Source organism: Magnolia sinica, chromosome 3 (genome assembly GCF_029962835.1).
Source record: "Magnolia sinica isolate HGM2019 chromosome 3, MsV1, whole genome shotgun sequence".
Lineage (NCBI taxonomy): Eukaryota > Viridiplantae > Streptophyta > Magnoliopsida > Magnoliales > Magnoliaceae > Magnolia > Magnolia sinica.
Genome location: NC_080575.1, coordinates 106,776,392 through 106,801,957, shown reverse-complemented (window position 1 = coordinate 106,801,957; position 25,566 = coordinate 106,776,392). Strand labels below are relative to the sequence as shown.

General features: G+C 40.8%; 2 protein-coding genes across 2 annotated transcripts in view; one reads left to right on the top strand and one right to left on the bottom strand.

Moving 5' to 3' along the window:
* The window catches only part of LOC131240576 (probable leucine-rich repeat receptor-like protein kinase At1g35710), a 94,520-nt gene that overhangs the window by 4,950 nt on the left and 64,004 nt on the right, over positions 1–25,566 (bottom strand). The window lies entirely within an intron of this gene.
* On the top strand, positions 4,726–7,155 carry LOC131240577 (peptide-N4-(N-acetyl-beta-glucosaminyl)asparagine amidase A-like). Its single transcript, XM_058238866.1, has one exon. The coding sequence runs from the start codon at positions 4,726–4,728 to the stop codon at positions 6,553–6,555; it is 1,830 nt and encodes a 609-aa protein (XP_058094849.1). The 3' UTR covers positions 6,556–7,155.

The window sequence follows — 25,566 nt, the reverse complement described above, 5'->3', positions numbered from 1 at the left end:
GTGTGAGTGGGAACCCGACGGGATGGGATTGGCCCAGATTCTACGTTTAGAGTCTTAAGTCTCCTTTCATCTTTTGGTGCTGCCAAATTCGAACGAGGGTGACTGAGACTGGATATGGACCCAGATCTTTTACTAATTTGTGTGGCATGTGAGGCCGTCTATTGGAAGTTTTTATTTGTACAACCCAGGTTTAAGTGGAGCACTATATTAGGGTGGGCAATGGGCCTCTGACTGTGCTAAGCGTGTGGGCCGGCTGCCTGGTCTTGCTTCTAACTGAAGCTAGCACTACTTATTGGGCTGTGCTTCGGTTTCAGCATGAAAACAATGCCTGTTAAAGTAAATGGTTGGAAGGAGTGGTGCTCAGGCTTAATATCTTGTTGACGGGTGGGATCATGTGTTAAAATTCGAAACCCGATTAGCAAATGGGTGAGGATTGGGTCATGGCTGTAACGACTGTACATTAATAAAATAAATCCAAATTTAAATTTAAAATTGATTTTTAAATTTGAGAGAGAAACAACAAATCTCTCCCTCATCCCTCCTATCCCTTATCTACTATCTTTTGTCTCTCTCTTATCTAATGGTTTTTCCTTCTTAAGGAGGATACATGAGGAGGCCTCTTTAATAAAAACACTTTAGAGAGTTGGAACGAGGGAGATAGGAGAGGCTACAAGGAAACCATAAGCTCAATTTACCCAGGTTTGTAATATGGTCCATTTACTTTGATTTTCTTATAATCTAGGTCTATTTTGATAGATCTATGCAATGAACGGGTTGGATTAGTTGCGTGTAAATCACATCGATCTATTCGTCATGTATAGTACAGAGACATCATCATCAGTGCAATCACTTTTGGCAAATTGATGTAAAGAATGATGTTAGCCTATAATGACTTGTGAAGTTAGATTTATACAATCCATCAGTTTTTCGAGGTTGAGATATGGAAAAACCTCAAAGACCAAGCTAATCTAACCATTTGATGGACGGTACTGATCAATGGTAATCTCATTGTTCTTTCTTCTATTTTTGTAAATTTATGTTATTTTTATTAAATCTATACAACAAACGGTTCAAATTAACCATACATTTATTGTATTGATGTGTTTGGAATATCTAGCAAAAGGACACAATTTTCTGCGCAAGTGCTTTTGCAACTTAGTGCAGAGAATCATGTTGGGCTATTTTATGCGTGGGATCAAATCCGTATGAATCATCTAATTTCTAAGGTCAAAATCTTAGAACCCCGAATATCAGATTGATCTGATCATCAGATGGGCCACACCGATTACATGGACATTCTAGATAACTCACGTATTTTATACTTTGTCGAGTTATCAGATGTGTGAGATTGAATCTAGATGGTCTATCCGGTTTCTAGGATTGACTAGTTTGATATCCAGAATATCATATCGATCTGCCATCTGGTGGGCCACTCTGATCGAACATCAACTATTATCAAATCATATAGTTTTGAATGATGTCAACCATGGGTGGTTCAGACCAGTTAATCAATGAACCTCTCTCCCTTCATTGATCAGGAGAGGGCCAATGGTCGGTTTGGATCTATCCAACAGGCATAATCGGAGTCTAAAAATGAAATTAAGGAAAAATTAACAAACTTCGATTTGGTTCGTCAAAAACTGATCAAATCTAGAGACTTTCGATTTGATTGACGAAATGTCAATTTTGTTTAGAGACTGTCAATTTCATTTTCTATTCGTGTTGATTTGATCAATAGACCGTCAATTCAATCGACAATGCATCAATTCAATTGATAGTGCCTTTGATCTGATCAATAGACAATCGAAACAGATCTGTTCGATTCTGCAATTGGAATATGATTTAATTAATGAACCATTAAAATTATAGATTAGAGTAAATTATACATGTTTAGACCATTTAAATGTCATTAGATGGTGGTCAGCACCTATGATGTGATCAATGGGTCCCACATTGGCTTGTGATAATTACAAACTCTGTGTTAAGGGTTGGATCCGAAGGAGTTCGATTGGACAGCGTGGGATCCTTCATGTGGACCCCACTGTGAAAAATTGATCAATTAAAAGTGGGCCCCACCACAAGAGTTAATATGATCAGTTTTATGATTTCAATTATATAGTTGTATTAGGGATTTCTACGTCACTCTAACTCGATTAATATATAGGAATAATCATCACTGAGTTACAGGTGAGTGATCCCAACATGTTTCCTCTCTATTAGAGTTAAATAATTTTGATGTATTTATTATGTCCAATCTGATGTTTGTGATATTATTCGCTTGTTTTGGTTAAGTAAAAACTACTTGACTTAATGTTGTTGAACTTATGACTTGATTCATTTTGGTTGAGAATTATTTGGTGTTGATTTCATCAGTTCACTTGTAATTTATGTTGGCACTAAGCTAAATATTAGTTTGATATATGTAATCTATTGTTTACAATTTTATTACTACATTTGAACATTTATCTCATGTATTACTACATGCTTAAATTCCTAGGGGTAGGGCTGTTAATGGGCCAAGTAGTCCCGACAGGCCTTTGGGCTTAGGCCATATTGGGTCGGTTGTATTAGGCCCGATGGTCGGGTTCAAGCTTAAATTAAGTGGTCAATTGTAAATTGGGTTAAGGGCTTGGGTCAAGCTTTGTGTAAATGTCCCGGGCCGGACTCAGACTAATTTCTGAACAAGTCGAAAATCAACGACAGATTTGAGGTCCTTCGCTTCTCCTAGGATCAACAATGGAGTTTATCCGTCGCCAAATTTTATAATAGTGATTTTTTATTTATTTTTATTTTTTTTGCAGTTAGTGGCAAAAAATGGATCCGTCGTTTATTTGTGACGGACTTAAACCGTCGTAGAGTCTTAATTTTTACAACACAGCAAACTGGCTGACCGTACAACAGATTAAGTCCGTCATTAATTGCGTTTTGCAACAATTCTGGTCCATTGCAAATATGTGATTTGGGCAGCCTTAATCCCCACAATAAGCTCATTAAACACTTGGTTTAGACACCCTATTAAATTATACCTATTGCCTTTAAACTGACGGGATATGAATTACTTAATTTTAATTTTAATTTTTGGATGACTAATTTTTAGATAATTCTTTCGTCCTGATGAGGGCACATCAAAAGTATGAATGAGTTGGATTTCATATAATCACCACCATTTGTTTACACAAAACGTATAGTCAACGCGTGGGAAGAGAGTAGTGCAGGCAAGTATATATGCTCTAGGTTAAGAGGTAACTGTAATTCCATTTCTGAATGGATGCAGATTGCCGGCGAAAAGGAACTTCTTGCACTGGAAAGTTCAGTGGATCTACAGTGATGTTTGTAAGAAATCCACCCCGATCATTTTTTTTATTATTTCATGTTAGGAAATGTGCATGAAAATAAGGGAGATCCAAAGCTCAAGTAGGCTGCACCACAAGAAACCGAAAGTCCACTGTTAAAACCTTCGTGGACCCACAAAAGGTTTGGATGAGGCTAATATCTTTGTTTTTCTGCTCATCCCAATTGAAAAGAACTTATGAATGGTATGGATGCATGTAAACATCACGGTGGAACCCACCTAGCTTCCCGTCTACGGAAGTTCCTGCAAAGGCTTCTGTAGGTAATTCGCAATCATTTATGACAAGTATCTTAACTAGGTGTCAACAGCCAGGTCATGGCCAAGCCAAGCTCTGTCCAAGCTAGGCTTGCATTTTTCAATCCAAGCCCAAATTCAACCAAAGCCCGGCCCAGAATTTTTGGAGAGAGAGAGAGAGAGAGAGAGAGAGAGAGATCACCACTTTAACGGGCATTTCTCTGTTTCTTCTACAATCATTGTTTGCTTGTTGTTACTACAATGACGGCAAGGGTGCATAGGTACGATGGCATGGGAGTAACTAGGTTGGCCGGATGGAAGAGAGAACTAAGAAAAACGAAAAAGAAGAATAGAAGAGTGCAGGGTGAAGAGAAATGGCCAAGCAGGGCATGTAAATGGAGTTTTTATATTTACCTTCCAACAGGTAAACAATTATGTTGGAAAAAGGTTTCCCTACTTTTAAATATTTGAAAATTTTGGAAACCCTAGACCAAAGAGAGAGGTTGGGCCAAGCTGACTGGCCTTTGGGCATAAAGCCCAAGTCCGGCCTGATTTTAAGCCTGAACATAGCCATCCGGCTCAATACTCTATCCCAAGCCCGGCCGGAGGCAGGCCAAGCCTGATGCCCGTGGGCCAACCCAGTCCATTGACACCGCTAATCTTAATCCAACGAAGTTTGCCAGAATACATCCTGTCGACTATATAAGTAGTGCCTTTGATGTGGCACACCTAAGCTTTGAAAGGCCTGCGTTATGATATGTACCTTCGCCCCTGTGGTTCTCATCAGATGAATGGTTTTGATGGTATATACAAAACATGATGGATACTATAGTTGTATATCATGCAGGATTTTAGAATCTAGGTACGAAATAGCTGAGCGCCCGTCACGGTTCGGATTCCACAAAACATCACGGTAGCTTAACGTGCATTCAAACGCATGGGTACAAAACCCGCTGAAAAATGAACGGTTGGGTAAAAGACACTTAAGATCCAAACTTACAACAACTAGGCTAATCCGATCTTGAAAGATTTTACGGCACTCTAATCCACATAATCTCCGAGCATGCCAACGGTCCAGATCAATAATCGATGGGCCCAATATCTTATAAATCGCTGGTGGCAGAACTCCGCCCTCTAGCATGGCTTCGTCTCCTCTCTCTCCTCTTTCATTCCTCTTCTTTCTCCTCCTCTCTCAAAACGCCATCCCTTCCCATGCAAATCTCCAGAAAACGAAATCTCTCCTTTTGGAATCCCAAGACCTCTTCAAACAGCAGCAACCGCAATCCTCAGAAACTCCCACCACCTTCTTCCAAGTAACAAAACCCATCTCCCTCCCAAAATCCAACCCATGCTCTTCTCTCATCCTCCAACACTCCTTCGCTTTTACCTACACAAAACCCCCTGTAACAGCCCCTTACAATCCTCCTTCCGACTGCCCTTCTAATTCCTTCTCCAAGATCATCCTCGTCTGGTCTGCTTCCTGCAAGGGTCGGCAGTTCGACCGGATATTCGGCATATGGCTCAGTGGTGTTGAGCTCCTACGCTCCTGCACCGCTGAGCCCCGCGCCAGTGGCATTGTATGGACCGTTGAGAAGGACATCACCAGCTACTCTTCCCTCCTCAAACAACCCCAAACACTCGCCGTCTATCTCGGAAACCTCGTCGACAGTACCTACACTGGAGTCTACCATGTTAATGTGACATTCCATTTCTACCCAGAAGAAGAAACTACACCAAACCGTGCGATTTCAGGACTTGGGTTTGGCTCTCCAGCTGATTTGATACTGCCCATCTCACGGAATCTACCATTGAATGATGGGCTGTGGTTCTTGATAGAGAATTCGATGGATGTTCAGGTGAAGGAATTCGAGATCCCCACGAATGCATACCGCGCCATTTTGGAGGTGTTTGTTTCGTTCCATTCCAGCGATGAGTTCTGGTATGGGAATCCACCAAACGAATATATAAAAGCGAATAATCTGACTGGGGTGGCTGGCAATGGTCCCTTTAGGGAGGTGGTCATTACTTTGGATGGCGAGGTAGTTGGGGCAGTATGGCCTTTTACAGTGATCTACACGGGCGGTATCAATCCCCTTCTTTGGCGTCCTATTACGGGCATTGGATCCTTTGATCTCCCAACTTACAATATTGAGATTACGCCATTCTTAGGGAAGATTTTGGATGGGAAGAAACATAAATTCGGGTTCAGCGTGACAGACGGTTTGAGCTATTGGTATGTAGATGCCAATTTGCAGCTTTGGTTGGACAACAACAGTGTGAAAACAGAGGGTGAACTGATCAAACACAAAGCAGAGCCATTCACACCTTCTTTGGTTTCGAACTTCAAGGGTCTAAATGGGTTGTTCTTGATGACAGCAAATCGGTCTATATCTTCCACTGGATGGGTCAAATCATCCCATGGGAAGATCACAACGCTATCGTTCCATGCGTTTGATTACAAAAATTCAATTGAGTTCGGAGACGATGGAAATCTGCAGGTTGTGAATCAGACCATTGACACCGCTTATGGCGTGTATGTCATACAACGACCTCGGGATGCATACTTGAAGCGAGTGCTTCGGAGGTTTCCTCTTTATCTGTATTCAGGCATTGTTGATCAAGGCAATGGCAGCTACGCTTCGTTTGCGAACATCTCATTGGGATTCTTCGAGGATCAGTTTGTGGGGCCGGGGCCGGACTTCTCATTCAGCTCTCTCTCGAACAAGCAGGATGGGAAGGCTTATACACTTGTAGAAGGGAATTTGGTGGTTGGTGCATTGGGAAGTACACAGCAAGTATACAAATATGAGAGCAGTGAAGGTTGCTATTTCAGGAATGTGAGTAGCAGTGATTATACCATTCTTCATGATGAATCCAGAGAGGTTTGTAGCGAGGGATTGCAGTCACGCTCTGCGTTTAGATCCAAACTAAGGCAACCTTTTTCAGCCAGGCGGGTTTCTCTTGCATAGCGCCCGATTTGCATGATCAAGAGAAGAGATTTAGATTCATTGACTTGGGATGATTGTTCCTTGGTAAGCATCTCCTCACTAGATTGTGGTGTGGTGTGGTATGGTGTGATCAAATAATCATGTAAGTGCAAATCATGGAATTGATTGCAGAACATAAGTTATACTATATATGTACAGTACAAATTCATAAATAAGGAAATAACAGTCAGTGGATGTAAGCTGATTGAGTGTTAGTAGGTGTCTTTGGGTGGTGTAAGTAGGTGCAAGTAGGTGCCAGTGGGTGTAATTAACTATCAGTGGGTAGTTTATATGGATGTAATTAGCTGTCATGGGTGGTGCTAGTGGTTGTAATTGGGTATCAGTGATGTAAATGGATGTTAATCATTTGAACATGGACCTGCTGTGCATTTGAGATTTATAGTCCCAACCATGATGTTTATGTGGAATCCAAACTATGCATCTGGGTCTCTCCGCCATCTTAGGCCTACATGCCAAAATCCAGCCTCATCCATGGCATAAATGAGCCACACCAAAGGGAACAATGAAAACATTCAATCATGATTGATTTGCAAACCTTATGAATGCTGTATTATGTAATATGTACATGTATTGAACCCTCTCCTCCACCATTGTGCATCTTGTTATCTCAATTTCTCCATTCCCATTTAAAACTCTCCAAAAACTAATTCTGATTTTTACCCAAGTTGAATCTCCTTTCATGACCACGTCAATGGATCTTTACTGATTTCTTTGAGGGCTTGTTTTTCCATGTGTCTAATGGCTATGATGAATACGATTATTTGGAAGCGAGTTGTGATTTTGAGAACTCGGAGATTGTAATTTAAGCATGTATCATTTGTTAATGAGCTTAGTAGTGCATTGAAACACAACCTTGGGATTTAGTAAAAACATAATCTTGCTAAATAAAATCACCCAAGCTTTTGGAAGCGTGATATAAATTACAAGCAATCCATATCTAAGGATACCAAAGATAATGTCTGTGGTAATATTCCCCTCGGAAAAGTTCGTCGCATGTGTAATTGCTGTCACAAGGGGCTGTTTATGGTGTGAGTTGTGAGTGTCACTCCACCTGCGTGTGAGTTGTTAGTGTCGCCAAGTATGTTCCCGTGGGGAGTTGCGAGAGAATGCTAAAGTCCCTTGATATACATTGATGCCCGTCTTCTAATGGCTCGAGCTTTTAGAAAATTTGGTTGTTTGACAATCTACTAATCCACTGCTCAGAGGGCTTGAACTCTGTAATTCTGCTAGCCCTGCTCCTGAGCTCGTCCTTCATGATCAGTCCACCGCACCATTGAACGCCACCGGAGTCTAGCTCAGTGCACGAGTCTAGGATGCTACAGAGAACTTCACAAGATATAGAGGCACTGTTGAGGTTGAGCCACTTGAGTTTTGGCATGAATATCCGGATCGTTGTGGCCATTTCTTCTGTCAGTAGTAGACGGCCCAAATTGAGGCCCACCAGGCTTGGACAAGTTCGACCCATTTCTTCTATCACTGATGCAGAGGCAGCAGAACAGTACTTAACATCAATGAGTTTCGAGTTCTTACAAGTACGGATAAGATTGAGAAGAGCGGCTGGCGAGATTTGACCACAATCACGACGGGTGATTGACTCAACTGATGGGTCTATAGCATACAAGTTGATCCAACATGATGCGTGTTAATGAATTGAAATTGTAAGCCTTTGAGTTAACCCTCTTTGAGGTTGGTGACCCAAGGAAATCCCACTGTTCCAGCATTCATCTCGTACAAGAGACGAAATCAGCAGTGGAATTACATTGATTCAACAAAAAATATCATCAACGCCAAATTCAGCCCAAAACATCGGAGTGACTTGATCATGATAATGGTGCATCCAGATTTAACTTAGTGGCTGTCTGGATGCAAGTAAAATTGTTTCAAATACAACATAGGTAAATGAAATGGGAGTAAAAGGCTTACTAGTTGCTTTTGGATGAGAGTAAATGGGAAGAATTAGAATGTTGGAATTTTTCAATATATTCACTCAACTTTAATATCTCAAATTAGTGTACATATTTGATATTTAATAGAATAACTGTAATAAACCCGTTGAAGTATTATACTTTTGCCAAAAATAAGAAAATCTCGAGGCTCAAGTGGGTACAAACATAAGGATTGCAAACAAGCAACTTGCCAATGTTTTTTAACCGTCCACTTAGATGGCTAATCTCTGAATGGTTTGGATCATTCTATTAGTGTGATTTTAATAATGTAGCCAATAATAAAATTGTTTCAGAGTATCATCAGTGCACCATACGTTTGACGGATATGTGCATAGTGGCACCTTTTTTTACTCGTGCAACTCTTCAAGGGAGCACAAAAATGAATTTCACCCCATTTACTTCTAAATCCTCTCTTATTTATAGAAACATTTACTCCGGCCCACTTTATTTTTATTCCCATGTATTTACCCTCATCCAAACGTATCTCAAATGTCATTTGTCTATTTACTCCCAATTCCTCCATTTTGACGCAGGGATGGACGTGCTGAGGTTGATCACCGTCTTCCTCAAGGATAATTACTTCGAATCCACGAAGCTTCTCTGAACTCATAGCGACTTATCGAATCCACGAGGGAAAAAAACAAGGAATATAGAAAATAAATTACATAAAATTCATAATTTGATTGATGAATGAAATAAATGAGTTCACAACCCTTTAAATAGGGATACTAAGCCATGAGAGAAGTTTAAGAATCAAACGACAACTAAAACTTCTAGAAATCACAACTTACTATAAATAGTAAACTTGCTATTTATAGACAATCGTGATATCTACTAGTGTGCATGATTTTTGGCCAAAAATAATAAGTGACCTATTTGACCGAACCATGATATTCTCCTAATTATTCTAAGTACTTTTCATGTTGGGCGCAATTCCTAGACCTATCTGAATGAAGAGTTATACTGTAACTAAAACTTACTAAAAATAGTAAAAATGAAAATAAAACGGGAATTAGACTATTGATCTAATATTATTTCACAAATTTGGCATGGGCAGCCTGGCATAGAGGGTTGGGTGGCTAAAATAGCTTGTCCTACTCCAAAATCATATATGGTACGTCCGATAGCTCATTCCAGTTTGCGAGATATGTCCGTTTTAAGTTCTGACAGTCCGGATCACCTCTGCTTCCGATTGGGCCTTTTTTGATCCATCTTGGTCATGACACTGTCCACGACCCACTCTACATCACATTTACTCCCATCCAAATGGCTCCTTAGCCTGTCTATGTTTTATTTTAACCCATTTATGCACGAAAATTGGGAATAAGCACAAGCTGTCCCAAAAAATAACCGATGAGCAGTGATAACATATTTGTTGAGAAAGGTGGAAGACAGATGAGAGAAGATTATTCTTAATTTGGCTAAGTGGGAACGTAATGTTCATGCATCAACTATGCCAAATGTACAAGCTTCCACGTTCATTTGCCCCCTTGTGTCAAATGTGCCACCTCACCATATGTCGCAATGTGCAATGTGAATGTGCACATGTGCCATAAGAGCTACATATGCCACCTTCAATCTCTCCTACAATCTTAAGCTTCCAACATGTGCCATAATTCACATTTACTTACTGCTCCACGGTGTCTTACAAACTGTAGCTCAGTTTGGATGACACCCTTCCGCATCTATGCTGAGAACATGCCACACTACTAAGATAATCCAGTTCATTGATACCGTGGGACAACAGATGGATCAAAAGTCATGGTTGCCCAGTAATGTCATGAGTGGGCTGCAAGTGGATTAGTTTCCAAAAGTCGAGCAAAGAATAAGCATGGGCCATTAAAATGGTAGGTCCCTGATAGCCCACATCTCCCTTCTGTCAATGTAATGGACAGCCGGCCTACTGGATATATTCCTGGCTGAGAGTTCTATCCAGCTAGATAGGCCAGGGCCACAGATTTATCCTGACCATTTTTACCGTTTTTTTTTTATTTGATCTTTTTTTAAAGTAGACGTCATTGGGCCTGAATTCCCTAACTCAAATACGATTAGGTCATACTATGATTTGGGTTTGATTAGGACTCGGTTCAGCCCAGCCAAGCCTGTTTGAACCACTGTTCAAACACAACTAAGCAAGCTACCTCAGCAGTTTTGCCGTAATCATTCAGCACAGGCTGCAATGATCATTCAGAATGCATGGCCACATGGGGCCCAGAAGCAGAGATGGTTAGGATCATCATCTAAATTGTTGATTATATTGAAATATAGTCGTGATGTCATGTTAGAAGGGCCAATCCTGACCATTGATTCGTCATGTTAAACTTGTTATATGTTGTTTTAAAATGATATTAAAATTTGAATTTTCAAATTTTCGGTGATTTTCCTTCATTTTTAAAAAGTTATGGTACTTTTGAATTATGGGTTTTGTCCCACATTGGATTTGACAAAGTAAACTATCTTTTATATAAGATAGTCTTTTTGCCTAGGGCTTGAGCCCCTTTCAGGGGACATGTGAATTTGGTCCTTTAGGGGACTATGCCAATAGCTATAATCTATGTCATTGACCACATGCGCGCGCGTGCCGAACCGAGCTGTGTCGACCCGCGCCACTGGTGTGGGTGCGGTGTGAGTGTACTCGCGTGGGTGTGTATATGGGTACTCGCAGGACTGTATCGCACTTGCGCTTTTTCATTTTAAACCAGAGAGATGTATCCCTTTCGGTTGGTCGCCCCTGCCCAATGGAACTAACCTTTTGTAAAGAGTGCTTATGCACCACTTCGGAGTCTATATAAAGACTTCCGATTCCAGTTTCAAAGATACGAAAAATCTTCTTTTATAAAACGCTCTTTGATATTCGGTTTTAAACATTTTTCTACTGAGTTCATCGCGGAGTCAACTCAGCACTTTCGGATTAAACTGCAAGTGGTTCGAGCCCGTGTGCAGTGAGTGCACCGCTGGGACTAGGTCATAGTCGTTGTATCCTGGAGGTCGATTTCTTTGAAAACCTGTTGCACTTGAGACGTTGTCCAAGGGGAGCAAATTCGATTTCAAGCCGAGTGACTCAGTCACGCCTCGACTCAATTCAATAAGTTCTTCTTTCTCAAAATTTTATTTTCCTTTTTTGGTTCTCGATTTTAATAGCCTATTTAATTCAACCAAATATTCTAACAATCTTAGAATCGAAATTTGTTGAATTACATAGACTATATAGCAAATGTAAGCAAATTCGCACATTTGTACATTTTAAATAAAGTTTAAAAAAAGAAAAAATCCACATGTGTCACAATACATCTTTACTTACAGTGTGCTTGACAAATAATAAACAAGATAGCTACTCCAGAATGGCATAAGACAACATGACCTAAATGGCTTATGCTGCAGCGCTCATAATCTTGGTTCAGGTTCCGATGATCTCTCATTGGAAAAAAAATGCCGGAGCTTGCTAGCTCAGCTGGGGGGCTTGTCCTCACCATTGTCTCTTCTTAGCACACGACACACATCTAGGGTGATCCAGATGTTTGATGCCGTGGGGCACCACATGGCCCAAAAGTCATTGTCACTTATCAATCTCCATATGATTGCATGAGTGACCTCTAAATTGATTAGTTTCCAGTGGTTGGGCAAAGAATAACTAAGGGACATTGACATGGCAGTTAATAGATTAAAAACCCCTTTCACCTTCTATATCAATGTGATTAACAGCTGGCGTACTGGATTTCACACTGAAATTTCTATCCTGCTAAATGAATGGGCCAGGTCACATATCCATCCTGAATTTTATTAGTAAAATTGTTAGGCCTGAATTTTCAATACGTTGCAATGTTCATTCGGAATGCATTGCCCCGTGGGGCCCACATGCATTGATGGTTGCCATAATTGTCCAACTTGGTGATGCCGATAGTTCTAAATTATCCTGGAATATCAATCCTCACCGTTGATTTCCGGAGTTGAATATGAAACATCAAAGACTTCCTTCAATGGTGCACATTCAACTACAAGCATGCCCGAATCATCCGTTCAGGCCGAGCATGCTATTTGGTAACTTTGGAGTCAGTAGAAGAATCCAAACCTGTCAGCGATATCATCTTCACCATCATATCACCGGCAGATGGATGCAAAAAATCTACTCTGCCCGTCTCTCCAGCATACCTCATCACGTATTCTGACTCCATGCACAGCCTATCTAAATCGGGCATTACAATTTCTTTGATGAAATTTCGTTTTCCAAGAATCCTTTATTATGGTAGAAGTCGACACAATCCCAGCACTCTGGATGATGGGCCACGTATCTCCAAACGGCACACGCGTGATGTATACCAGCAAAAGGCAGTCCAGATTGGAGAAGAGTTGGATCAGGACTTTTGGGATGAGTGAAGACCAACATACATTGTGGGCCCACTTTGATTGGTGTGTGATCTCTTTGCTTAGGCTACTTAGAAAAGGTCATAGCTTCCTCACTAAGTTTTCTTGAGGACGGTTCCTCTGAAAGGCTCGTAGAAGCTTATTCTACTAAAGGGAGAGTGGGACCCACATCATATCTTTCTATAAAGGAGCGTGCGTCCTTGTCCTGAAAATCAGCCCGATTGAAAATTCAAGTGGACGTGGGACACCACCATTAAAACCTTCCAGCCCAGAGTATGTGGGTCTATCATGTTTTGTATTTGCCATAAAATTCATTTGAAGGATGCAGTCCATCATGAAGAAACACCAAAAAGCAGGCCATTTCGAAACTAGTGGAGTAACCAAGTAAATTTTAGAGGTTTCGGGCATGACTTTACAAGGTGTGGCCCACCCAACTTTTGGATCGGCCTGATTTTTTAGCACAAAGGAGAACATGAGGGGTGCGTATGATGGATGAATTTAATGTCATGCACACATCATGGTGGGCCCCACACACCATTCTGTAGAAAAGCTCTTTTTACTAGAGGAATCGACCTCAGTTTTTTTTTTTTTTTTCATTGAAGCAATGAAACCTAGGGTTCTGATTACGCGTCTGGACTTTTTGGGTGATTGGGATGATGCATCAGGAGTGCTTACAAATGCGTGAGACAAAAAGTGATGCTTCCATACAGATCACCTGCATAAAACTTCCTTGCAATTCGCTCATCACGGTACACGTGTGGAAATGATCTGGTGACCGGGGCTGTTGATCTGGTGGGCCACCATGTGGTAGTCCATATCGAAAAGTGCGACACGATTGGAGGTTGGTATTGATCAGAGAAGTTCCCTGCATGCAAAATGGTTGTAGCAGCAGTGTGCATCCAACCAACAAAATGTGGATGGTGAGATTTGTCCTCTTGACCTATGGCCCACAGACATGGTGGCCCACAAGATCAAGAGTCTCTGTCACCAGATATGTTCGCAACAAATCCTGTGAAAAGGTAACTTGATGGAACTTCCATGCAGCGGCAGCATATTAGCATCGACTGTAATAATGTGGTAATGGAGGAATTATATGAAAGCATATATATCCAAGGTACGCTTGAGTTAGGGGAGCGGGCAAATTCAAATTCAAATTGAATAATTGTTTTTGGCAGCCTAAATTTTAGCTAAAAAGATATCTTATAATATATTCACATGATAATAATTTTGGTGAATTAAAGTATTTTTAATATTTTTAAATGGTGTGTATATGGAAATGGTACTATGAGGCCGACCTCATGGGAACTTCCCATGAGGTCGGGCTGCATGGCCCCCACCGTGATGTGTGTCGAACATCTACCCTATCAGTTAGATGCATCATTCCATTCCATTGGCCACAAGCTTAAAGATCAAGTCAATCCATGACTTGGGTGGGCCACACCACATACAACAGTTTAGAGGGGTTGCATGCCCTTCCATTAAAATATTCACACTGAGAGGGGTTACCCAATCGAGGTAGCGGCTGTCTCGATTCCGGTTGATAGCACTCCTGGGCCGGATGGTTTCGGTGGTTCCTTTTTCTCATCCTGCTAGGATGTGATAGGCAAAGACATATTCGAAGCCGCAATGGATTTTTTCAATAGTGGACCCCTGCCTAGAGCCTTCCAATGCACTCATATCTGCCTCATTTTGAAGAAGAGCAACCCAAAAGCGATTGCAGACTTCAGACCAATCAGCCTTTGTAATGGGATTATGAAGATATTCTCTAAGATAATTGCTTCCAGATTGGCTCCGCTTCTAGCACCCTGTCATCATATCAAAAGAACAATGAGCCTTTGTTAGAGGTAGATCCATTGCAGAGAGCATCTCCATCTCTAGGGAAATGATTCATGAGCTGGATCACAAGGTCTTTGGAGGCAACCTGATCCTGAAGCTTGACATGGAAAAAGCATATGATCGTGTAGAATGGGGATTCCTAGCTCTTGTGCTTAAAAAGTTTGACTTCGATCAACGATGGATTCTCCAAGCGCAACGCTATTGGACTGGGAACTGGTTCTCCATCCTCATTAATGGTTGAGCTTATGAATTTTTCCAATCTTTGAGAGGTTTAAGACAGGGAGATCCTCTATCTCCCACCATGTTCATTCTTACAGCTGAAGTCTTAAGCCGCGGCATCCGCAATCTATTCACTTCAGGGTCTTGCCAAGCATACAAACTCCCTTAAAACTGCCCCATGGTAACTCACTTGCTATTTGCTGATGATGCAATTTTATTTCTTAATGGAAGGCTCGCCTTAGTGCGATCGCTTCTCAAATTCCTTGGAGATTACAAGAATGCCTCAGGTCAAAAGGTGAACGTGGGTAAAACCTCCTTCATTGTCCCGAAGAAATCGCCGACATCCAAGGCCCGGAAGATTAACCAAATGATTGGCTTTAATCAAGCTCTCCTCCCGTGCTCGTGTCTAGGCGCCCCTCTAAACAGACGAATAACACGCAGCCCCCAGTTGCAGCCAATTGTCCAGAAAATCCATAACAGAATCGAGGGCTGGAAATCCAGACTCTTGAACCCAGCAGCGAAGATTATCTTGATCAAGCACGTCCTGTCTAGCATTCCCGTTCATGTCCTGTCAGCCCTAAACATCCCCTTCCGCTGTTTGCAAGTCTCTAGAAGCAGGTTTCGCAAATTTTTTCTGGAGCTATGCAGAAGGCCGTAAGAAGAAACATTGGGTGCAATGGTCCAAAATTTGTTTGCCCTTCTCTGAGGGAGGCCTGGGGATCAGAAGACTAGTGGACGTTATGCAAGCTTTTAGAATCAAAATAGGTTGGAACCTCTGCAAGGGAGATCCCTTTGGGTGAGATTCATATCTGCCAAGTACGTCAGCAAATTCTTCCTTTCCAAAGGTAGGAACATTGCGGCAGCTTCTGCGGTTTGAAGGATATGCTCAAAATGCTCCCATTTGCTTTCCGTCATTCTAAATGGCTCATAGGAGAAGGAAAGGTTAATTTCTGGAATCAAAATTGGTCAGGAGGAGGTTTCTTGGCTGGTGCTACCATCGGGCCCATTCCGCCCCATCTTCAGGATGCGTTGGTCAGGGACTTCAGCCCGATCTTTGGTAGGTGGGACCTATCTCATATCCAACCCATTCTCCCTTCATCGATCGTCCAGTCCTTAAAAGATAGCAACGTAGGCCTCTCTGAAAGGGAAGATCTCTTGGCGTGGGACCTGACTACATCAGGCAACTTTTCTTTGAAATCAACCTGGAATGGTTACAGGCAACACCACCTGAAGCAGAAATGGGCAGTGTGGGCCTGGAACAAGGTGGTCCCGCCAAAAATTGGCTCGTTCCTCTGGAAGATCATGCGCAATGCTGTCCCTGTGGATTGCGCGGTTCAGAATTTGGACGTGAACATAGTCTCCAGGTGTGAATGTTGCAGGGATTACTCTCAGCCGGATCAGCCTTCTCATTCTACTCATGCCTCCTCTTTTCAAGTGGAGGACCTCAACCACCTTTTCTATCTTAGTTGGATAGCGTGTGAGGTGTGGAAGCATTTCTCCTGCATTTTTGATATTCCCCTAGTCCCTAATTAGTCCATCCAAAACAGAATCCGTCTGTGGACAGCCAAGGCGTCCAAATCTTCTCGCCTTAAGCAATTGTTGGGACAGACTCCATGTTTCATCTCCTAGGAACTATGGCTGAGCCGGAATGCATCCAAATTCGAAGGCATGAAGATGTCATCAAAGCAGATCATCTCCAACGTTACTAGATGGATTCAGGAAATTGGTAGCCTATTGTCATATCAGGCCAGATCCTCGTTCAAGGAAGCAATCACGAGCCAAACTCTTTGTTTGGACAAATCCTTCTCCCCTCATCCAGGTTATCCCTCCATTGTCAAATGGGCCAAGCCAAGAAGTGGGTGGATTAAGCTGAATAAAAATGGCTCTTCTCGTGGAAATCGGGGAAGTGGGACATCAAGGGAGGCTGATTTTTGCTTTCCATAGAGGCTACGGCAAAGCCACAAATACGATCGCTGAAGCTCAGGCAATGCTTGATGGCATCGTCATTTGCTCCAAATTGGGCCTGTTAAACATTATTGTTGAATCAGATTCGAAGATCATTGTGGATGCAGCTTGCGACTCCTCGGCCCATTACCCATGAAATATCTGGTACTCGATGGGAATCATTCATCAATTGACTCATCCTCTCAACCTCTCCTTTTGTCACATCTTCCATGAAGGAAACTCAGTGGCCGACGCTTTGGCTAGATTGGCTAGTGAGGGGCGAGCCAACCGCCTCTACACCTCCCGGGCTGACCTTCCGAGAACCATCAAGGGTTCTCTGGTCCTCGACAATGCGGGGATTAGTATCCTCAGACTTTCATAATTGGTCCCCCGTTGGCCCCTGTTTGGGCAGTTTTTCTTGTGGATAGTCCGGTTGTCTTTTTGTCAATAGCCTCAGTTGTTTTTAGTATATGATAGGCGAGGCCCAATCCTTTTTGTTGGTTCTCGCCTGAAAGATTGTACATCTTTGGCTGATTATAAATAAAATTCCTCTCCAAAAAAGAAAAAGAAAAAGAAAAAAGAGATGTGGTTCAGAAATCCAGCCCATCCATTGTGTGTGTGTATCCCACTTGGATGAGGGGTTGAACCAAGTTTCAGCTGCATCCAAAACTCAGGTACACCCCACCAAGTGCTTTTATATATTTTAGGCATGTCTTCACATGGTTTTAGATAGTATGACCTACTTGAGTTCCGTACATGGTTGATTTTTAGGATATCACATAACCTAAAGGGGACCCATTAAATGCATGGTGTTGATGTTTGACACACATCACAGTGGGGCCCACATAGCTCGACCTCATGGGATGCTCCCATGACGCCGGCCTCATAGTACCATTTCCACACACACACACACATATACATGAATGCTCATGTGTGCACCTTTACACGCGTGTCATGGACACAAAATTTGAACAGTCCATGTGATGTGACACTCATTGAAACTCTACGAGGTCAACTTTTAGCTTGATATAAAACTCTAGTGGACCATAGCAAAGAGAAATGTAAATACGGGGAGGAAACTGTTTCCTTTTGCCATGGCCCACCAGAATTTGTATTGGGCTGAAAGTTGGGCCCATAAAGTTTCAAGGGGTGCTGCATCGTGAACTGTTCAGATTTTGCGTCCATGGATATATATATATATATATATATATAACATGTTTGATAATCATTATAATAAGTCCCAACAAGAGTTATACATTTAATTAAAATGAGACAATTTCAAGTTTTGGATGGTCAACAAGATTAGGACTAGTGATTTCATACACGAAGCAAAAGCTTATTTATTCAAGATAATGAAAGCTACTCATTTCGATGTATATACTGTCCAAACCCATGCAAAGTTCAAGTTATAAGAAAATAGGCCTATTAAAATATTTGATCCATGTATTTATTAGGGCCCATTATGGATTTTTGATATTGTAAAGGATCAATGTGGTTAGTTAATCTTAACCATCCCATCTAAGAAAAGGATGGCTACAAAAAAAAAAGAAAAAAAAAGAAAAAGGTTAAATCAAGTATGGATTGGATTATGTGATCAATGTGAGTTTCACATTATATCACAAAAAATATATTTCAAACATAATAAAAAATTTAGATTGACTAATTAACTGTCTAAATAACACAATACAGCTATAGCTTATATAGTGATCTAAAGGTGTTGGAGCAATAAACAGCGACACGATTACCAATCCTAGCTCCAAGAATTCTTGCAAGTAAAAGCTTTATGCGGTCCACAGTGATGTCTCTATTATATATATATATATATATATATATATATATATATATATATATATATATATATATATATATATATATATATATATATATATATATATATATATATATCTGATGAATTTCCATGTGAAACGGTTTTCAAAAAAAAGAAAAAAAAGAAAAAAAAAACAACAACAACAATTTTATATTAACAGGATCTTTGTCTAGATCATCAGCCCAACCTTTCATGAAAAAGGAATTTTATTTTTATTTTTTTTCAAATTTTATACCTAAAGTAGATCAGCGTTGATCATTGTTGTGTCCATCTTCTAACAAAATGAATCGTCTCTCCTCGATCTATTTTAGATCAGCAGAAGTGAGAGCTTTCGTCAATATTCTAATAGGGATCAAATTCGACTAGAACCATCTCGTAACAAACCCCATAAATATGTGAACGGTGATGAAGAAGGGAGGTGTAGGCGTGGCCCACTTATTTCCTCTCTCTCACACTTTTCTCTCTCTTTAATTTTGGCTGAGGGGTTGACGCCCAAGGGGGTGGATGTCCAAACTCTCTCTCTCTAGACACTCCTACTCTCTGCCCTTGAAATAGAATCTCATATAATAAAAATTTTATAGTTTTAAGAAATATAGTAATTCACATGACAACTTCTATATACCCTACTGGGAAGAAAGCATGTTTACTTTCCTAACTCATACATCCTAACTATTCAAATCCCTTGACTGTATGTGGTCACCACCCGTAGGTAATTCCTATGCCACTTAATGTATGGATCAAATTAGAACTTAGTCATTTGATGTCCATCAAGCATGATATAAAACAAATCAGTATTTAAAATAAAAATTAACAGCTAAAAAATCACAATTAACCACTTAGAAACCTCAAAGGCATTTGTTGACCTTTTAAATACTTAATAGATGGAACTAACTTTAAGATCAAGCTACGGATTCATGCTCCGGGTGTATAAGCAAATTCCATGTTAGATCGTCTGTACTTTGAGGATCCTATTGAAGACACCCAATTATACCCACTTTTAATGGCAATGCACTAGACTTGTAAGAAGAGTCCAGGCATGATTAATTATGGACTCTCCATCGACGCATCCCTGTGTCACGAGGCTTTTGACAGAGCTAATGTAACCACAATCCTATTCAAGTCCATGCATGATGGGTCTCTCAACCTTGATACTTTTGAGAGATCATTGCAACACAAGTGACCAAGGGCTTTACTATTCACGACACACACACACACACACACACACACACACACACACACACACACACACACACATGCATTGGATAGCAAACCAATACCAAATTAGCCCCAATGGTTAGAGACTACAACAATCCTGTCCCTTCATCACATGAGAGGACCATCTAATTATATCATATGTATGATCAGGATCCTGTATGGTTATGGCTAGGGCAAAAAGATCCATGGATCATAACTCTCTCTTGACTACCAAGCCATAGGTTAACACCTGGTGACTTCTTATTAGTCTACACCAGTGTATCAAGATTGAGTGTAAACAAAGCCTAATCTCAAATGCCCAAGAATATCAAAAGTTTACTTGTCAAGTTTACACAAATATGTTCCATGAGAATCTCAAAAATGAATGCATCATGTTATCAAATTTAGGTATAATAACATTGGTTTCCAAGGGCATAACCCCAAAAATATATCCACCCATCCATTCATCTCACCAACTCAATTTAAGGCATGATCGAGCCTAAACATGAGGTAGATCCAAAGCTCAAACGAATCACACAATGGTAAACAATGAGAATTGAATGCCCACCATTAAAAACTCCTCGAAGTCTATTGAAGTTTTGGATCAATTGATATTTTTATTTTCCCTTCATTTAGTAGGAGTCAACCTATGAATAAGTTGAATGGTAAATAAGCATTATGGTGGGCCCTATGAAGGTAAGGAGGTTTCAATGGTAAGCATCATTATCCTTACCATTTTTTGTGGTAAGGTACACTTAACATTAGGAGCTGCCTCATGTTTGGGCTCATGTCCTGAAGTGAGCTAGGAAAACAGATGGACGTTACTGTAGATATAATACATATACCATGGTAGGTCCCATAAAGCGTTGGTCACTGCAGGCAATCCACATCCATTTTAGGGGAGAGGGTAAAAGAGGCATTGACGCAGGGATGAACGTGATGAGGATAACTACTCCGAATCCACGGAGCTTCTCTGGACTCCTCACAGAGACTTCTCGAATCCATGAGGAAAGAAAGCAGAAAATAGAAATAAATTCTAATAAATTCAAAATTGATTAATTGATTAATAAAAACGAGTTTACAACCCTTTAAATAGGGGTACCAAGCAATGGGAAAGAAATTAGAATCAAACTACAACTCAAACTCTTAGAATCCGCGACTTACTATAAATAGTAAACTTACTATTTATAGACGGTCGTGATGTCTACTAGTGCGCAAGGTTTTCGGCCAAAAATAGTAAGTGTCCTATTTGGCTTCACCAACCCGTTCTCCTAATTATCCTAAGCTCTTTTCATGTTGGGCGCAACTCCTAAAGCCCGACGGATGAAGAGTTATAATCAAACTAAAACTTACTATTTATAGTAAAAATGAAATTAAAACAGGGAAACGACCATCGATCCAGGGGTTTTTCGCAATTTCGGGTTGCGCAACCTGGCGTAGCTGGGTTGGTTGGCTTCAGTAGCTCGTTATACCCCAAAATCATATATTTTACGTCAGATAACTCATTCCGGATTGCAAGATACGCCCGATTTAAGGTTCGATGGTCTGGATCACTTCTATCGTCGACTAGGCCTTTTCTGATCCATCTTGGCCATGTAACTGTCTGCGACCCACTCTACATCAGGCACGTATCTCGAGTTGGAGAGAGAGAGAGAGAGAGAGAGAGAGAGAGAGAGAGAGAGAGAGAGAGAGATGGATGACAGTGAATTTTGGTGATGAGGACGATTCAGATGACGGTGGACTCCTACAATGCTACAATGATAGCAGCAGAAGGTGAGAGGGAGAGAGAGAGAGAGAGAGAGAGAGAGAGAGAGAGAGAGAGATGGATGACGGTGAATTTTGGTGATGAGGAGGATTCTGATGATTGGTGGACTCCTACAATGCTACAATGATAGCAGGAGAAGGTGAGAGAGAGAGAGAGAGAGAGAGAGAGAGATTGTTGCAGGGAAGGAGAGTGAGAATACCCTTTTAAGTCAAAATCTCTTCCAACAGTATAACCATCGGAAATCCTCTCAAATCTTATATCCTAGAATTGGGTTAAGATTTAAAAAAAGCGTGCATTTGAAGTATTTCAATTTCTCTCAAATTCATTTCCTCCAAATTTCAAGATCCCAAAGCACCCCTTCTTCTTCAATTCCTTTCGAACAATTTGTTTCCATGCTGATAAATGACTCACTATGTACATCATTGCTGGATGAGGACACATGATTTAAATAGGGGGCTTTTACAACAACAAGAAAAAAAAAAAAAAAAATTTAAAATCACCTATGAATATGGAATTTGTATTCTACAATCTTTTGTTTTTTTCAAAAAGGTTTTCAAAAACCCATCTCATTAGTCAATATAATTATCATTCCTCAACCTTACATTTCTTTATAATGGTTGGGTGGGCCAGGAAGCAAATGGGTCAGCTGCTTGGGTAGACCCCGCCATGATCTTTATGTAAAGTTTACCCACCAGGTGCGTCATACCTCATGTTAGGCCAAGGGCTTAGAATTCTCCCCTATCCTTAATTTAGGTGGATTACATAATTGGAAACAGTGTGCATGGCAATGATCACCCTTTGAACTGCTTCCTTTGGTATGGCCTACCTAAATCACAAGTGGGCTTGATTTTTAGGTCCCAGGCCTAATTTTGTGTGTGGCATCTAGTAGTTGGAGTAGATCTTATATAATCATCACAGTGGGGCCTATAAAAATCAAAGGTGGACATACCTTTCCTAATTGTTTTCTTTGGTGTGGCCCACATGAATTACGAATCAACTTGATTTGTTTATTTTGGACCTAAGGTAGGATTACGCATCTAATGGTCAGAGCATATTTCACATGCGCATCATGGTGGACCCCACCAAAAATCAAGTCCTGTCTTCCTCTCCAACTATACACATGTTATTTAGGAAAAGGAAGAGATGGTGGAGGCCACTCTTGATTTTGACATGGCCTGTCATGGTGTTTATGTAAGATCCACTCCTGACTATTAGATATTTAATCTCATATTAGGCCAAAGAAAAAAACACTGAGGCTGACCTATGATTCTAGCAGGCCACACCAAAGAAAATAGTTGGAAGAGATATATTCACCCTTAATTTTTAGAGGGCCCAGGATGATAATTATATGAAATCCATTCCGACCATTAGATACCACACAAAAATTTAGGCACATGTACTGAAAACCATACCCATCTTAGATTCATATATGCCACACTAATGAAAATAGTTTGAAGGGTAAGCATTACCCTTTATATTATTTCCAATAATGTATTCAACCTAAATCAGAGATGGGCCCTTGGGCTAACATAGGGTAATGTACTTTGCAGCCCGGATAAATTTTACATAAACATTATGGTACAGTCCAATTGAACGATAATTATATTGATTGATGAGACAGCTTTTTTAAAACCTTTTGAAAAATTATCAGAATATAAATTCCATATGTTAAATAAGTAGTTTAAAATTTTTAAAAAAAATTATTTAAAGCTCCCTTTGAATCTTGACCATTTGAAAGTTAGCTATCTTTTTGTAAACAAGTCGCTCTACTGGCCAATGTTGGACCGTTATAGCCATTTTGTCCAACGCTTCTCTACACAATAGGCCATCTAAGGTGGCCTCTCCCGATTTTAAGGCCTGAAATGATGACCACACATTTTCGGTGCATCATACCTTTCCTTTTTGTAAGGTGCATCAACGGAATGGAGAAGATATATGAGTATATTTCTTATGGTGGCCATCAAATGAAGGGTGTGTGGAGTAGATGATTTAGATTGATGATTGGACTGGTCGGCACCTCAAGAAGTTCCAGGTGCATAGGTAAAGCTTAGGCACACGCAGGAGCACCTGTGCTATATATAGTGTTTGACCTTATACCTTGTATGGTTCAATCGGTCTTGAAGCTTTTGCAAGTGGCCGGGTCCTTACTTCAGAGAATAATAAATCGTTGATACGACATGCCCCATTGTGGATGCTCCATGCACTAACAATATCCCGTAGTGGAAGATCCTCGACACTGGATCTTTTCATTCTAACCCTGGAATGTGGATAATAGTTGTATTTGCTTCATAACCATCTATTTCCTGTCAAGTAATCGGAGCCTTGCGTAACTTGCGTAGGTACCTATTTCTCTGACGCTGGGCAAATGCCAAATGAGCTAAAGTGCATGAAACCTACCAGGTCGTCAGGTGTACTACCCCTTGCTCGGCCTTGATCCAAAAAATTAGACTGATCCAACATTCTGGTGGGTCACCCCATAAAATTATAGAAGACTCTAAATTAGCATGGCCTACCTGAGTTTTGGAATACTATGATTTTTAGGTAATTCTTTCATCCAGATAAGGTACAGCGGACGAATAGATCAGATTGCGTATAAACATACGTGGGCCCTTAAAAAACCAATGGTGGACGTTCCATCCCAAATTCTTTCCTAGGATGTGGCCCATCTTAGTTCTGGATGGTCATGATTTTTGGAATCCAATATTGATATGATGTAGTATGTCTGATTGATGGATGGGGTGGATCTCATGAAGTTCCACTCAGGTCACTGTCGGTGCGTGATGTACTTAGCGCAGCTCCCGTACAGTACTACATTTTACACGAATTTAATGGCCATTCAAGGGGTTGTGAAATGTTAGATGGCCCTTGAAATTGGAGCGTTCGCCTTGGTTTGCAATGCATACGTGCTCTTGTGACTTTCCGTGTTGCAACTCCCAAGGTAAGGGGATCGAAAGCGGATTGGATATCCCTGTGCACGAAGTGGCCTAAGCTCTGTGGGACCCACTGTGATGTATGTGTTTTATCCACGCCATGCTTCCGTCTTGCCAGCACGTTGCCAGCACGTTTTAAGTATGAGACCAAACATTATGCAGATCCAAAGCTCAAGTAGACCACACCACAGAAAACAGTAGGGATTGAACACCCACCGTTTAAAAATTCCTTAGGCCCCAGCTTATATTTGTGTTTTCCTTTATCAATGTCTGTGCTACCTTATGTACAGGTCGGATGGCAGGTAAAACATCATAGTGGGCCTTAGAATGTTTTCAACGGTGAGCACTCAATCCCAACTCTTTTATGTGGTGTGGTTCACTTGAGCATGGATTTATATCATTTTTGGCAGAGATACGGATGCTTGATTTTAAGGCTTACATTTTTTAACGTTAAAACTTTGGACACAGTCAAATATATGTGAGGCCTACTGTGATGTATGTGGGTTATCCACACCGTCCATCTGTAATTCCAGCTGAATTAGGGCATTACCAAAAAGATGAGGCGCATCCAAAGCTCAAGTGGACCACACTACATGATTTAAGGAATCAAATACCAACCTTTACAAACTTCTTGGGTCCTGTTTCCTTTGGTGTGGGCTACTTTGAGTGCTGGATCTGCCTCCTTTTTGTTTGTCTTATGCCTCATAATATTACGCTAAAATGGATGGACGGCCCAGATACATCATATATATCAAGGTGGGGCCCAAACATTTAAACCAGTTCTTTTAGACCGGTTTTCTAAGTAAAAATACAAGCGCATTTCTAAACATGGTAGAAGAGTAATAATTACATATTTGCAGGACATTTGCATTGGATTTGGAAAATCAAACGGGCATAAGTGCTTATGTATCATCCATCAGATTCTCCCAGAGTATAAAAGTTTCGTCC

Bases quoted from the DNA above. Each gene is read 5' to 3' on its own strand.
- LOC131240577 (XM_058238866.1), top strand. From the start codon at position 4,726: ATGGCTTCGTCTCCTCTCTCTCCTCTTTCATTCCTCTTCTTTCTCCTC.